Source organism: Tursiops truncatus, chromosome 1 (genome assembly GCF_011762595.2).
Source record: "Tursiops truncatus isolate mTurTru1 chromosome 1, mTurTru1.mat.Y, whole genome shotgun sequence".
Taxonomy (NCBI): Eukaryota; Metazoa; Chordata; class Mammalia; order Artiodactyla; family Delphinidae; genus Tursiops; species Tursiops truncatus.
The window spans coordinates 136,151,972-136,168,974 of NC_047034.1; the positions used below are offsets into that span (position 1 = coordinate 136,151,972).

The window sequence follows — 17,003 nt, forward strand, 5'->3', positions numbered from 1 at the left end:
TTATATCTTCTTCTTGGATTGATCCCTTGATCATTATATAGTGTCTTTCCTTGTCTCTTGTAACATTCTTTATTTTAAAGTCTGTTTTATCTGATAGGAGTATTGCTGCTGCAGCTTTCTTTTGATTTCCATTTGCATGGAATATCTTTTTCCATCCCCTCACTTTCAGTCTGTTGTGTCCCTAGGTCTGAAGTGGGTCTCTTGTAGACAGCATATATATGGGTCTTGTTTTTGTAGCCATTCAGCGAGCCTGTGTCTTTTGGTTGGAGCATTTAATCCATTCACGTTGAAGGTAATTATCGATATGTTTGTTCCTATGAACATTTTCTTAATTGTTTTGGTTTTTTTTTTTTTTAGGTCCTTTTCTTCTCTTGTGTTTCCCACTTAGAGAAGTTTCTTTAGCATTTGTTGTAGAGCTGGTTTGGTAGTGCTGAATTCTCTTAGCTTTTGCTTGTCTGTAAGGCTTTTGATTTCTCCATCGAATCTGAGATCCTTGCTGGGTAGAGTAATCTTAGTTGTAGGTTCTTCCCTTTCATCACTTTAAGTATATCATGCCACTCCCTTCTGGCTTGTAGAGTTTCTGCTGAGAAATCAGCTCTTAACCTTATGGGAGCTCCCTTGTATGTTATTTGTCAGTTTTCCCTTGCTGCTTTCAATAATTTTTGTCTTTAATTTTTGCCAATTTGATTACTATATGTCTTGGCATGTTCCTCCTTGGGTTTATCGTCTATGGGACTCACTACGCTTCCTGGACTTGAGTGGCTATTTCCTTTCCCGTGTTAGGGAAGTTTTCGACTATAATCTCTTCAAATATTTTCTCGGGTCCTTTCTCTCTCTCTTCTTCTTCTGGGACCCCTATAATGTGAATGTTGTTGCGTTTAATATTTTCCCAGGGGTCTCTTAGGCTGTCTTCATTTCTTTTCATTCTTTTTTCTTTATTCTGTTCTGTGGCAGTGAATTCCACCATTCTGTCTTCCAGGTCACTTATCTGTTCTTCTGCCTCAGTTATTCTGCTATTGTTTCCTTCTAGTGTAGTTTTCATTTCAGTTATTGTATTGTTCATCTCTGTTTGTTTGTACTTTAATTCTTCTAGGTCTTTGTTAAACATTTCTTGCATCTTCTCGATCTTTTCCTCCATTCATTTTCCAAGGTCCTGGATCATCTTCACTATCATTATTCTGAATTCTTTTCCTGGAAGGTTGCCTGTCTCCACTTCATTTAGTTGTTTTCTGGGGTTTTATCTTGTTCCTTCATCTGGTACATAGCCCTCTGCCTTTTCTTCTTGTCTATCTTTCTGTGAATGTGGCTTTTGTTCTACAGGCTGCAGGATTGGAGTTCTTGCTTCTGCTGTCTGCCCTCTGGTGGATGAGGCTATCTAAGAGGCTTGTGCAAGTTTCCTGATGGGAGGGACTGGTCCACCATTACTTTTACACTGTCAGTGCAAACATAAACACAGTGAAAAGAGCGAATAATGTCTTAGTATTATTGTAAAATTGTTTTGAACACCCAGGCATCACCCTGAAAAGATCTTGGGGACTCCCTGGAGTCTGTAGACCACACTTTGAGAAAATCTGATCTATAAAATGATGCTAGTATAGAGTGCCAGCCCTATTATCCCTTCAAAAAAACTTCAGTGCTCAGCTCACCATCTTCCTCTCTACTCCAGTTCCTCTCATCATGCTGGGAGACCTCAGCATCCCTATAAATGAACCATCCAATGCTCTGCACTCTCAGTTGCTCCTTTTCTTCCTCTCCAATGACCCTTTTCTTCACTCTATTATCTTCCATGTTTTCATCCTGGACTTTCTTACTCTCTGAAACAGCTTCTCCTCCAAATCACTAATTCATGAGTCACCTGCAAATAGTTATCTGGGGCTCCACAGCCTCATCTCCTTCTATATCTATATGCTTAAGGATTCCCATGCACTTTTCTTGGACCTCATTGTGGCCTCCATTGACACCTAAGCTTTCTCTCTATCAATAAGACCTCTCCTATCTTCATTTTCCTTTATAATCAGTTTTGATTTCGTGATCCATCATTTTAAAATTTTAATTATGTCCTGAATTCCTGGACCCCACTGTTCCCTTGATCACACCTACCTGTAAAACCCAATCGTGAAAGAATCCAACTACCTTTCTCCTGGGCGACTCCTAGGTATCTTTCAGTCTCATCATAAACATCGGTTTCTTAGGAAAACATTTCTCAACACCCAGACTGATAGATATCTCCCTTCATATGATTTGTCAGTCTCTGCACATCTTCTTCTCAACATTTAATTTTCATACTTATAGTGTTTGTATAATTTCTGCCTTCTCCACCAGATCATAATCTCTATTGCAGCAGGTACTTGTACTGTTCATATGTTTGCTACTGAACTCCTGGCACTTATCATGGTGCCAGACCCAAGGAAGGTGGTCAGTAAATATTTAGGAGAGGAAAGAAAATAAGGGAGAAAAGGAGGGAGAAAGTGAGGGAGGGAGAGGGGGGAAGGAAGGAAGGGAGGAAGGAAGGAACGAAGGAAGGAAGAAAGGATAAAAAGGGGATAGAAGGAATGAAGCCAATGTATGGGAAATAGAATGATATTGTTTAGAAATTTATTTGAACCTAATTTCCAGTTAGAATCTAATTAAATGATCCTGGTGTCTAGACATTCAGATGGCTCAAGGTTTGGTCCATATGTCATTTTTCTGATAGATTGTCCTAATAATAAAAGTGTGAAGCATAGAAACACGGAGAAAAACAAGAGTTCTGATCACTAAAACTTGGGAGAGAAGTTACAGGGAGGAGGTTTGGGAGCAGAAAATGACTCCAGTGTTAGTTCTGCGTCTCACTGTAGAATTGTCAAGATAATATCATTGTAAGCCCATAGAGACTGCATTATGATGTCAGAATGGAAGGAAACAGTGTTAATAGATGGAAGCAAAAGCTTAGAGCAGCGCTGTGTTGCTGTAGTTTTAAAAGCTTTGTGACGTGATGTCTAGACAGAGGAACACAGTCATGCTATCACTGAAGCAAGGCTACAGAAGGTACACAAGGACCATTCATTAAGTCATTACAGGGCTCCAACCTTTTAGCCAATATCAATATGACGGGCATCTTCTCTTATCGTTCCAATGAATTTTTTAAGGTAGTTTATTTTTTGTTGATTATAAAAGTCATACGTTCTCCTAAAGATAACATCGAAAAGATTATAAAAGAAAAAAATTGCCCCACATTCCACCACCATTAATACTTTGTTATATTTCCTTTCATTCTTAATTTTTATAACATAGTTGAGGTCATACTATTACATTTTTATATCTTTATTTTTCCATTTAATATTATCAGAGAAATGTAAACTTTTTATGATGACTGCACATTGTTCCATTCCACTAACATTAAACAATTAGGGTACTGAGCACCCAGTTTTTCTGTATTCTAAGTTACTTACTGAAGATACTTCCTGTAGAATAGGATGGCTGGGTTGAAGGATACAAATGGTTTCAAAGCTTATGACACATACGGCCAAATGGCTTTCCAAAAGAACCGCATCAATTTTTCAATTACTTCAGGAACATTTAATAAATCTGTGGCCTAGTAAATCTTGGCAAATAGTTTGAAAGCATCTTCCAGCTACTGAAAATTTACTCAAGCAGGGAGAGAGTTAACGTAGAGCAGTAAGATTCAGGAGTCTTTGATTCTAGTCTTTAGCTGGCATCTACCTTGCTGTGCCACTATGAGCAAGTTTCTTTAACTGTCTGGCTATTAAGGTTTTCATCTGTAGAATCACCACAAGGGAATATAGTGCTATGTGCAGGGTTCCCAAAGTATGCTCTGTGGAGTACTAGTTCCTGAGATACGCACCAGAGGTGAGGAGGAAAAGAAGTAAAGTTACCTGGTCAAATACATTTGGATAAATTGTATACAACATACTGCTCTTGGAGATTTAAAATGCCCAACAACACATTAAGGCTCTGAAAAGTTCTGCATTTTAATTTACTTAACAGAGCATTTACCCAATTTGTGACTATAGGTCATTTTTTTCTTTCATGTAATATCTGTAAGACTATTTAACACAGTTGAAGAAGCACTGATGTAACAGAAAGGGCTTTCGAGTCTACCAAACATGCATTTAAATCCAGTTTCTGCTATTTATAGCTAAAAAATAGAGATAATAATAACTTGTGAGACTGTTTTGAATATGGAGTGAGATTACATATGCAAAGCATGGAAAGCCCCAAGCATCAGCCTGACATACATGTTAGTTTCTTCTCTCTAACCTTCTCAACCCCAGACATGCGCATCAAACCACTCCATCTTCATCAAAAACATATTGAATGCCTGTGCTGTGGAGGGCTGGGGACTAGTGAGATGCTTTCCATCTGCCTTTTTCGATAGGGTGGCATTTTGGGCAAAAGGCCTCAAATGGCCTAAAACCTAGACTTGAACATGTAACCTGTGAGTCAAATGCTTGACTGTAGAACGTGGCCACCTCAGCAATTTAGATCACAAAATAATTAATTAGCTACCCATCCCAGGCTAGGTCAGAAGGCCCGACCCTGATTATTTCCAGTGGGTCATCCTAATAAATAGGCTCAGCTTATATTCAAGACTGATTGTCACTAATTATATAACCTGGAGCTACTCCCATTCAGTTACATGGGAATGACATCATGAAACATATTTAAAATTTGACCTTGAAAGTGCTGAGTCTCTAGTGACCTCCATGTTGCTAAATCCAGTGGAAAGTTTTCCAGCTTGGTCTTAATTGCCCTCTGTTAACCATTGTTCCTTCTTGAAATCTTTCCTCGCTTGGACTTCTTCAGTACCACACTTCCTTGCCCCCTTCCTACCTCTGTGGCCAGTTCTCTTTGATGTGTCTGAAAACTAGAATTCCTCAGGGTGTAGTCTTGCCTTTCTTTTTTTGCTTTTCTCACTCTTAAGGAGGTGATATCCATTTCCTGGGTTTCACATACCACCTATGCTAATGCCTCCTAGATTTAGATCTTCAACCTGGACCACTGGTCAGAAATCCTGTTTTGTTTATCCAACTGCCCCATTTTATATCTCCACTAGGTGCCTGTCAGGCATGGCAAACTTAATGGCTCTGAATCGAAACTCTTAATTTTCTCCTTTTAACTGTTCCTCTCTCAATTTTATCCACATCAGTAAGTGAACTACCCTAACACACAGCTGCTTAAGCCAGATACCTGACAGTGGTCTTTAATTCCTTCCTTGCCCTCACCCCCATATCCAGTCCTTTGGAAATTTCTGTCAATTTTCCTTTCAAGATATATCTCAAATATCTTCCCTTGTGCCTGCCTCAGCTGCCCCCGTCCTAATTTAAGGCACCGTTATCTCTCACCCAGATAATTGCTATGGCCTCCTATGGTCCAAGACATTCCACTTCAATTTCCTCCAATCCCTTCTCTGCACAGACACCAGGATGATTTTTTAAAATTAGAAATCAGATAATATCCCTCATGTATAAGATCCTCCAGTTATTTTTGTTTGTTTGTTTGTTTTACTACACATAGACTAAAATCAAAATTCCTTACCATGGTGCCCAAGGTCCTCTGTGGTCTGGCCCCTGCCCACCTTTCTGACATCCTCTCAGGACTCGATCCCCTGGTCTCACGCTGCTCCCATCCTGCAGGTCCTCAAATGTGATGAGCCATTTCCTGCAGGGGGATCTTAGCATGTGCTGACCTTTCCACTCTCCCTACCCTTCACTTGGTTTCTCCTCACCATCCTTCGTATCTCAGCTTAAATCCGCCTCCGTAGAGAAGGCCCCAACCTGCCTATTTTTAGATTGCTCGATAGCCTCTATCAAAGGACCCTGTTTGCTTCCTTCATACTATTTATCACAATTTTTACTGAAATGTTTGGTTTACATGTTTATTGACTGATTCCATCACTACACTGTAAATTCCAGGAGGGTAAGGACGTTATCTGTTTTGCTCATCACGTAGCATACCTGGAATATGTATTGAATGAATGAACAAAAGGAATGAAGGAATGAATGAACAAATGAAAAAAAGGTGTCTCCTGTGTTCCAGGTACACATAGAATTCCACACAGAACTTCTGGTTGTAAGCATGTTCCAGGCTCTCCTGCAATATACGCATAATGCTCTTTCCTCCACACTGAATAATCACACCTCATCCATCCGGTCAGACCTTCCCAGTTCAGTTAAGTCTCATGTCCTCCAGACGGTTTGCCTTGCCCTATGCTAACAAATGCCACATATGTAGAGCCTCCTACACTTTATTCCCACCCTTAGACTCCAAGTTCTGCAAGGCAGGGGTCTTGACTCTGCTGATCACCACGGTCCCCTGAGCACAGTACCTGGCATACAGTGGGAACTCAATAAAAACTTTTGTATGAATATATTATCTCATTTGATCTTATGTTATATAATTTAAATTTTACTAGACCCCTGTGGAGTAGGAATTATACCTATTTTATAGATAAGTAAAACAGATTCAGAGGAAGATGAAATAATGTGCTTAAGGTTATATAGACAGTAAGAGGTAAAGCAAGAATTCAAGGGGCTTCCCTGGTGGCGCAGTGGTTGAGAATCCGCCTGCCGATGCAGGGGACACGGGTTCGTGCCCCGGTCCGGGAAGATCCCATATGCCGCGGAGCGGCTGGGCCCGTGAGCCGTGCCTCTGAGCCTGCGCGTCCGGAGCCTGTGCTCCGCAACGGGATAGGCCATAGCAGTGAGAGGCCCGCGTACCGCAAAAAAATAAAATAAAATAAAAAATAAAAACACATTCCAAGAAATACTATGAAGGATTTCTGACAAAGGGGAAATAGAGTAATAAAAGTAATTTTCTAAAAGCTTACCATGTTCCAGTTTCTATGCTCATTGCTTTATATTAACTGTCTTAACTCCTGACAAGCACTCTATGAAATATGTATTGTCTCTGTTTTATAGATGAGAAAGTTAAGCCTTAGAGAGTTTAAGTAACTTACCCAAGTTCCATAGCCGCTAAGTGGTAAAGACAGGATTTAAACCCAGCTTGATCTCACATCAAAGCCCACACCCAATGCTGCTTGAAGTATAGCTAAAGATTAGTTACCCCGAAAAAAAAGTGTCCATAGTCCTGAGACTCACTCAGTCACATCCACTACTCTAATTGTTTATATTAGCTGAAATTTCCTGCAGCCTGAATTCATGTTCATTTCCAGTCATCTGGACAGCTATAGAAAATACTCGCACGGCCCTGGCCTGGGTTACTTTGGTGAACACTCTGATGCCCATGAAACAATAAAATACAGAAGAAGATAGTGATTTAAGTTTCCTTAGGATCCACTGCCTGTATGACCTATTTAAAGAAGCAAACAGATCCCTGTGATTATCTTCTACGTTTGAGGTCTTTACTCATATTTCTTTAATCCCCCCTAAGGTATTTTGTTCATTCTTCATCAGTGGAAATGTTGGGTTGGAAATGTTATAAAAACCTTTAGGGGGGCTTCCCTGGTGGCGCAGTGGTTGAGAGTCCGCCTGCCAATGCAGGGGACACGGGTTCGTGCCCTGGTCCGGGAAGATCCCACATGCCGCGGAGCGGCTGGACCCGTGAGCCATGGCTGCTGGGCCTGCGAGACCGGAGCCTGTGCTCCGCAACGGGAGAGGCCACAACAGTGAGAGGCCCGCGTACCGCAAAAAACAACAACAACAACAACAACAAAAAACCCCACAAAACCTTTGGGTGTCCTAATTCCAAATTAAATATTTGTTTTGCTTTTTTAAAAAACAAACTTATTGGAGTATAGTTGATTTACAATGTTTTGTTAGTTTCAGGTATACAGTAAAGTGAATCAGTTATGCATATACATATATCCACTCTTTTTTAGATTCTTTTCCTATATAGGTCATTACAGAGTATTGCGTAAGTTCCCTGTGCTATACAGTAGGTCATTATTAGTTATCTATTTTATATATAGTAGTGTGTATATGTCAACCCCAATCTCCCAATTTACCCTCCTCCCCCTTACCCACCTGGTAACCATAAGTTTGTTTTCTACATCTGTGACTCTATTTCTGTTTTGTAAATAAGTTCATTTGTACCATTTTTTTGGATTCCACATATAAGCGATATCATATGGTATTTGCCTTTGTCTGACTTACTTCACTCAGTATGATAATCTCTAGCTGCATCCATGTTGCTGCAAATAGCATGATTCCATTCTTTTTTATGGCTGGGTAATAGTCCATTGTATATATGTACCATATCTTCTTTAGCCATTCCTTTAGCCATTCCTCTAGCCATTGATGGACATTTTGGTTGCTTCCATGTCCTGGCTGTTGTAAATAGTGCTTATCAAAATGGGTGCTCAGTTTTGAAAAGATTTTTTTTTTTCTGGTGGGTGAGGGTAGCAGTAATGGTGTAATAACACTGATCTGGGGATTAGAAGGCCTGACTGTACAACTAGGAAACTGGGTGACTGACATATCAAATTGCTTTGTTTCCTCTCTGGCTCTCAACTGGAGGGGATAATGATTACAACAGTCTTAGAGGGACATAATGAGGTTTAAATTGGTCAATATTCATAAAATGCCTAGAGGAGTGGTCTGGTTGTTATTTAATATTCCCCTTCTCTTTCTGGGACTCAATTTCCTTATCTGTAACATGAGTGGATTAAATTAGATGTCAAAGTCCTTCCTAATTCTAAAGACCTATGAAATAAAAGTGATGGAAGTAACAAACAAGGATTTTGAGTTATTTTAAGTACATTAAAGTAAGGGCAATCATGGACATGATGAGAAGTGAAAGATATAAAAAAGTACCAGATGAAAGTTTTGAAGCTGAAAAATTATAAAAACCAAAATGAAAGATCCATTGGATGGGCTAAGAAACAGATTAAATACTGCAAAAGAAAAGATCAGTAAACTTAAAGATATAGAAACTATCCAAAATGAAACAGAGAAAAAATACTGCCAGAAACAATAAAAAAAAGAACAGAGCCTCAGTGACCTGTGGAATAATATCAGGGAGTCGGGCATACCTGCGATCAGAAGCAGAGGAGAAAGTATGTGGCAGAAAACATGTTTGAATTAATAGTGGCAAAAATTTTTTCCCCAAATTTGATGAGAACTATAAACCCACAGAAGCACACCTAGGTACATCATAATCAAACTGCTAGAAATCAATGATAAAATAGTAAAGGAGTCCATAACAAAGTGGATCTCTCCTCAAAGATTATACAAGCTGAAGATAATGGAATGATATTAATGTCTGCAAAGTGATGTGGGAGGAAAAAAGGAAGCTTTCCACTTAGAATTTTATATTCATCAAAGATACCCTTCAAAATAAAGGCGAAATAAAGAGTCCTTCAGACTAACAAAAATGGATAACTCCCTCACCAAAATTCATTCTGCACTATAAGAAAGGTCAAAAGAAGTTACTCAGGAAGAATAAAAATGGGATCAGAAGTGGTATGATATCATTTGAAGGTAGGCTGTGATAAGTTAATGATGAATGTTGCAAAGCTTAGAGTAACAACCAAAATAAATAAATAAACAAAGTAGAATTGCTAACAAATTATTTGGAATTAGAAAAAATATGAAATGCAAAAGATGACCAAAAAAAGGAGAAAAACAGAAACAAAGAACAGATGGGACAAATAGAAGGATGGCAAACCCAAACCCATGCATATCAGTAATTACATCTTATATAAGTTGTATAAATACTATGATTAAAAGACAGAGATTATTAGACTAGATAATAAAGTAAGACCCATCTATATGCTATCTATATGAGGCATACTTTAAAATATAAAGAGTCAGATAGGTTAAAATAAAATATTGGGAAAAAAAATTGACCATGCAAACCCAGGGATAATGAAAGCCTTTCATAATGATAAAGGGGCAGATCATCTACAAATCTGTATGTAGATAGATAGATAGATAGACATAGAAAGACAAGTAGATAAACAGATAATAACAGAGCTTCAAAATACATGAAACAAAAACTGATAGAACTGAAAGGAGAAATAGGCAAATCCACAAATACACTTGGGGATGCAACATTCCTCCCTCAGTAATTGATAGACAAGGAGGTGAAAACTTGAGCAGCATTAATAACCAACTTAATGACTTAGAACTACACACAACAGACGAATACACACTTTGAAGTGCCTGTGACATATTCACTAAGATATATTCTTTGTCATAAAACAAATCTCAATAAATTAAAAGGATTGAAAATTTTTTTAACTTTTTAAAGCAACACACATGCTAAAATGTATTATTTGTATAAAACACATAAGAGAGAGTCATTGCTTTTTGAGGCTGAATATAATGTCTTTTCATCAACATCGTCTTAAAATACTTTTCTCAAACAACCACACTTTTCTAAGAATTTATAGTAATGGTATAATAACACACAGGCAATATACTTTATAATAATGGTAAATATGAGCTTATAAAAATAAATGTATACCATTAAAAATGTAAATGTATATCATCTGTTTTCAATGTTAGTGTTTATATTTTATTTGAGAAAAATAAATTGTTAGTTATTTTGCCATTGTTAATTTTTTTTAAAGTTTGAAGTGAGACTAATCCAAAAGATCCATGCTAACTGGCACATTGCAATTTTTTTTCGTTGTTAAATTTTATTTTCGTTTTTTACATTGATTTTTATTGGAGTCTGGTTGCTTTACAATGTTGTTTTAGCTTCCACTGTACAGCAAAATGAATCAGCCATACACATACAGATATCCCCACCCTTTTGGGCTTCCCTCCCATTTAGGTTACCACAGTGCATTAGGTAGAGTTCCCTGTGCTACACAGTATGTTCCCATCAGTTGTCTATTTTATACATTGTATCAATAATGTGTAGGCACATTACAAATTTATTCTAGTTTTTATCAACCATCAGAGAGATGAAAAATACCCCAAAAATGACCATGGCAATCACACACCACTACTGGCAACAGCTTTCATTGAAAACTTACTAAGTACCAGGCATTGTTCTAAATACTTTTTATGCATTTAATTCTTCCTCTTACTTGCCTCCCACTTTACAGTCCAGAAGACTTAAATAACTTGCCTAAGATTACACAAATAGGAAATGCCAGGGCCAGAATCTGAACCCAGTAAAGTTATTTCACCATGTAGTTTAGCATTTGCAAAGCCAGGGTCAGGCACGCTGGCATTAGACAAAAAGACCTTGTGACTTCCTACTTCAGCACTTTGTAACGTATTTAATTGGTTCTCTTTTGCCCTGACTTCAAATTTGCCTCTTCACTGGTCTTTCTTATTTGATAAGTTCAAACATCAAGACTCTTTGTTCATTTTCAAAAAGGATTACGATGATAAGCTTTTATAATTAAGAGTATCTCAGCAGAGATTTCCTTTGCCACAGTTCTCTTGCCTTTATCTTCTAATTATTAGAGATGAATTTTCTGATTTTTCAAAATTGTTCGCTTTTTCAAAATTGTTCGCTTTTTCAAAATTTAATTCGCTTTAAATACAAGTTGCAAATTAACTGCTTAGAAAAATGCCTTTCCCCCTTCTTAACTGTTACTTAAAGGAAATCTCTAGTCTAGCATTTAAAAGCAATAATGATTCAAAATTGAATCATCCAACAAGAATTTGAATAAAATAACTCTACTTAAAATCTTCAGTGTTTCGGAGAGAGGGACTTCTTTAAAGCTATCACAAAGGCAAAATAAGAGGCTGTTTAAGCACCACAAAATACTTAGTGTTAAGATTTAAAAAAAAAAACGACCGTGAAGCCAGTTTGGGATATTCAAGGAAATGGAATGGGTAAAATGCAATGTACATATGAAAATATCACTTCTATTTGTTACTCCATAGCAAAAGGTTAAGTCTTTTCTAGAATGAAATGACTCAGCATCTTTACAGTCTCTTGCTTTTCCCAAGATAATTTTATATACATTACCTAATTTTATCCTTCCCAAAACACTATGAGATGGGTATTCTTACACACAAATGGATAAGCAGAGGTTAATTGTCCAATATAACTCAAGAGAACTATTATTTATTAAGTTGAGTATCCTTTATATCCAAGATTTTATTTCATGTTCATTAACTCTTATAGAAGAGGCATTATTATTCTCATGTTACAGATCGGGAAGCAAGCACAAAGCGATTAGCTGATTTACTGCAGATCACCCAGCTCCTAAGTCTTGGAGCTGAGATTTGCACACAGGTCCCTCTGACACCAAGTGAACGCTCTTGTCACTGGCCTGAACTCCTTCACTGAATTAGTAATAATGTGGAAAGAGGTCACATTCCATCCTAAAACAGCCTGTTGCAAACATGAGAGTGTCTCAGTTCCCCACCAAGTAACCCCTCCCTGCAAATTTTGCAGAAACTTTTGGCCAACTCACCAGTTCACCTTCTCCTGTATGGCTACCCCAGGCTGACAAGTCATCAAAGACAAGAGGAAAAAAGCAACAGCAAACATCTCATCCAGAAGCCACCACCCTATATTACCTAGAGAGGAATAAAACTCTTCAGGGAGTTGGAGTAAAAGAATCTACGGGCTGGGATCTATAAGATCTACCTAATGTTTGAAATGAACAGAACTCGCTCGATTCTCATTCAGATGTGGTTAATTACTTACCGGGGTATTGATTAGCCAAACGCCCTAAAATCCCAGACACCAAAGGCCACTGTCCTTCAGACCTTTGGAAAAGCAAAATATCCATATGGTTGAGGAAAGGAGGATATTTAACCAATTTCAGCTAAGCAAAGGGATCGTATTTTCAGAACGAGGCAAAAGCCAAACCAAGGTATAGCTCCAGAATTCATGGTCTTTGGGAGTAGCTCTTGGAACTTCTGAGGTTAGATCAATTTGTTTTGCAAGACTGAAACGAGGCTCATACTGGTGTTTCAGCTCTGCCGTAAACAGCCAGCAAAATATAGGAAATGCTAATAGTTACATGGGGAAGTTCTCCAATGTATTGTCAAACATCTGGAGCCCGAGAAATGGGGGTAATTGACTGAACGTTCCACTTCTCGTCCAGACATTGGGCATCATTACCATCTAGCATATTTGTGTCTTCAGGGAACCACATGCCTTAAATGGACATCTCCAGAAGCATCCTCTAGAATTGTGATAACAAGCACACCCATATCTACATACATTCTCTTAGTCATAATTGATAGTCATAAATTATGACATAGTCATAAATTAATTAAAGAGAGTTGGATAGATCGAAAGACAGATAATAATTGAACATGTGGCAGGCATTTCGTTTGTCTTATTTTACTTAATCCTCACCACAAGTCTATGAGATGAAAATGATTCAATTCATTTTGCAGTTGAAGAAATGAAGGTCCAGAAAAATTAACTAAGTTGCTCAGGAATGGACAGCTATCTTGATGTCCTTGGCAATACTTAAATTCTCTCATTAGCAGGATTGGCCAGTACTATCCTTATTAATCTCAAAGTTATGAAAAAAAATGTACCGAATAACTTGCCTGTGTAAGGAATGTGTACCCGGTTTAATTATGGAGATTTAAATAAGGCACCCCTTTGTTATTGTCTCCATTTCTTCAGAGATTTAGGTAAAATTTGACAAAAGTGAACACCCATTCCAGGTCCCAGAAAGCCCTTCCAGCCCCTGATTGCTGTGTGTCTCCTCCTCCCTCCCTCTCTTTGTTTTGACTCCTGGGTCCTCTTGGCTTTTACAATCCTTCTGACCCATTTGGAAAACTGTTCTTTTTCCTTTATCCACAAGTAATCCAGTAACTCACAGTGCTTTTATTGAATTGTGGGTGTGACGGGGGGGGGGGGGTTATGTCTGGACACCCTTGGGGTAGCTCAGGGTGGCACATCTGGAACCCACTTCTTTCCACCAGCTCCCTAGCCGCCTCCCTTCTCCCTCCTCGTTCCATCCAAAGTCCAAGTTCCTGACACAGGTCTATCGGCCCCCTGGGGAGTGTAACTGAGGTTTTTCTTCAGCACTTCGACAGTGTTTCTCATGGGGAGCAGACTTCTCCCTACAACAGGGATCTCAAGTGGGGATGATTTTGCCTCTCAGGGGACATTTGAAAATTTCCTGGGACATTTATCACAAAGTTCTCACAACTTTGGGGGTTGTGTTGCTGGCATCTAGTGGGTGCTAAATGTCCTACAATGCACAGGACAGCTCCCCAAACCAGGAGTTCTCTGGCTGCAAATGTCAATAGTGCCAAGGTTGGGAAACACCACCAAAAGGCTGGTCTGCCTTTCCCTGACCCCTGGAACTCTGATGAATTATTTTTCTTCTTACATATAGGCAATATTATCTTCCTCCTTAGACCAGTTCCTTCTTGAGATTTCTCTGATGCCTTTTCTCCTCACCCAAGACTTCCGTGGCACTCAGGACCCCTCTTACCCTCCACACCCACAACTTGATCCCTTAAATTCTATCATTTTTCTTCTGTAATATTTTCCCTCCAAGCTTCCCGCCTTCATTCGCACCCTTTGATCCATTTCAAGGCCTCGGCTCTCTCCGAAGCTCTCCTAACGGACTCCTAGGGAGCCTCTGTTTGTCCTCATTCCAAACCTCCCTGTACATTACAGCTGGATTCATCGCCAGGAAAGCTGGATCTGAAAATATCACTCTCCTGCTCAAAGATGTTCCACGGATCCTCCATATTCTATAAGATTAGAAGTCCAAGGGCTTCCCTGGTGGCGCAGTGGTTGAGAGTCTGCCTGCCGATGCAGGGGACACGGGTTCGTGCCCCCGTCCGGGAGGATCCCACATGCCGCGGAGCGGCTGGGCCCATGAGCCATGGCCGCCGAGCCTGCGCGTCCGGAGCCTGTGCTCTGCAGCAGGAGAGGCCACAACAATGAGAGGCCCATGTACCGCAAAAAAAAAAAAAAAAAAAAAAAAAAAGATTAGAAGTCCAAATTCCTCCAGAAATGGGTCCCAACCCATCTTTGCAAACTTATCAGCCACAACCCTCCAATAATCCCCCATACTGTAGGCTAGGTTCCCCTTACCTTCCGCACACTTTCTCACTGCTGTGATCTTGCTCATGCTGGACCCGAACAACCTTTATCCGTTATCTACTACCCTTGTGCCAAGTGTTTTCTCAAATAGCAGGTCCGTCAAGGAGCCTCGGCTGATGGCGTCATCTGGAGGGTGTCTCCTTGTTACCCTTGAACCTTACAAATACATTACCAGCATTTTTCAATTTTGCCTCATATTATGTTCTTCCAGTGGGGTGGGGTATATCTCAAGAATGAAGGTTTCTTGAGGGTAAATTCTATGTCTGAATCTTCTTTATTATCACCCATATCACTTACCACTGAATCTTTACTAAGAAATATTGGTTGATTGCGTGAATGAGCAAAGGACTAAAAATACTTCACAATTTCATAATATTTTCAGGTATATTTTCTCATTTAATCCTTAGAATAATCTTGTGAGATAAATACAATTATTCTGAAGAGAATTCTGAGTCAGAGAGACAGTGATTATGGTGGAAAACAGAAGTTAGAGACATAGGGTACTAGGCCTTGTACCTGCCACTTTTTGTGTTTTTTAAAAACATTTTTTAATGTTTTTAATCTTCTTAGTGATCTTGCAAGACAGTAATAATAGTGCTGTTTTGGAGGTGAGAATACTGAGTTTCAGAGTAGTTAAGTAATTTGCCTGCAGTCGCACAGCTGGTGAGTCTCAAGAGTCAGGGATTTATAATCTGTCCAACTTTAAAACCTGAGATCGTTTTTGGTCTGGTCACACAACGACTAAGCGTTATATCAGAACTAAGGCCTGGGTCTTCTGGCTCCAAGTCCAGTTCTCTGTTTATTATGCCTTAGCTCAGAGAATGAATATCATTTCCAGGGGCAAAGAAAGCAAAATCAAGTGAATGGAAGGAGAGTCACAGGATAGAATCAAGAGAGAAGCTAAGTCAGCTGGGATCATTCCCTGCCTCTGTGACTAAATGTGTGAGTGCATGTGAGGGTGTGTGTGTGTGTGTGTGTGTGTGTGTGTGTGTGTGCGTGTGTGTGTGTGTGTGTGTGTGTGTGTGTGTTGGGATGGGAGCAGGGCACTCATCTATTTTCAGCCAAAATTGTTCTAAGATGAATGGGAAATGCCAAAAAATCGTTAAGTTTGCATATGCAGATATCACCTTAATTGTAGCATTCGGTTATCAAAGATAGTTATAAAATACCATGCAGAGTAGACAGCGAGATGGCAATTCAGTTTGAAAATGTATAGCTTATCTCAGAGAAACACTTTCCACTATCTAAATCAGCTTGTGAGTTATGACCTCAGAGTGGAACATGTCCTGTGTCGGCCCAGCCTGCCACCACAGGGTGACAGCCAGACCTGTGCTCTCTGAAAAGCTTCAGAAGCTCCAGGCCACATTCCTCTGTACTGGGCCTGCAGGTTGCTCAAGGCAGATTCTGCAAATTGAATGCAAATAGAGGCAATTTGCTAGAATGGAAAGAGCGCAGCTGTAGGTCAGAAAACACCACTAACCAGTCATTGTTTCCTAGCCTCAGTTTCTTTGTCTGTAAAATGGGTAAAATAATACCTATCAGGGTAGGTTTGAAGAACTGTAGAGGAAATAAGGAAATCTGTCCTCAACTGGAAATTCTGAATAGCAGTTGCTTGTTTATTTAAACAATCCTTCCCCTTCTTTCTGCTCCTTCTTTCCAGTACCTATTTGTCTCTTTCATAGCATGGAAGCTTTCATTTAAGTACCAATGAAGGAGGAAAGTGGAAGAAAGGGGGGCCCAGCAAAGAGATGATGAAGGAGCATGAAATGTGGGAGGTACACGTCCAGGTGCCCTGGGCTTGTTGCAGGAAAATGGGGCGCAAGAAGGTGGTCATGTCCCAGGTCTCTGGTGAGTCCCTGGGACAGGCTGCCAAGTGAGGGTTCTTGGCTTCTCGCAGGAAAGAATTCAAAAGTGAGCCATAGTAAAGTGAAAGCATGTTTATTGAGAGAGATACACATTCCATTGGCCGGACTCCGAAGGTCAGAGCAGCCCCAGGGCATGGGGTCATCTCAGAAAGTGAGAGTGGCCTGAAATATGGGGAG

At 39.6% G+C, this 17,003-nt stretch overlaps 1 protein-coding gene across 1 annotated transcript in view; it reads right to left on the reverse strand.

Moving 5' to 3' along the window:
* The window catches only part of C8A (complement C8 alpha chain), a 71,688-nt gene extending 59,265 nt beyond the window's left edge, over nucleotides 1–12,423 (reverse strand). The window contains exon 1 of the mRNA XM_019942345.3: nucleotides 12,347–12,423. Coding sequence (XP_019797904.2) covers nucleotides 12,347–12,423 — 77 coding nt within the window. The remainder of the gene's footprint in view (nucleotides 1–12,346) is intronic.
* Between the last annotated feature and the right edge of the window lie 4,580 nt (nucleotides 12,424–17,003).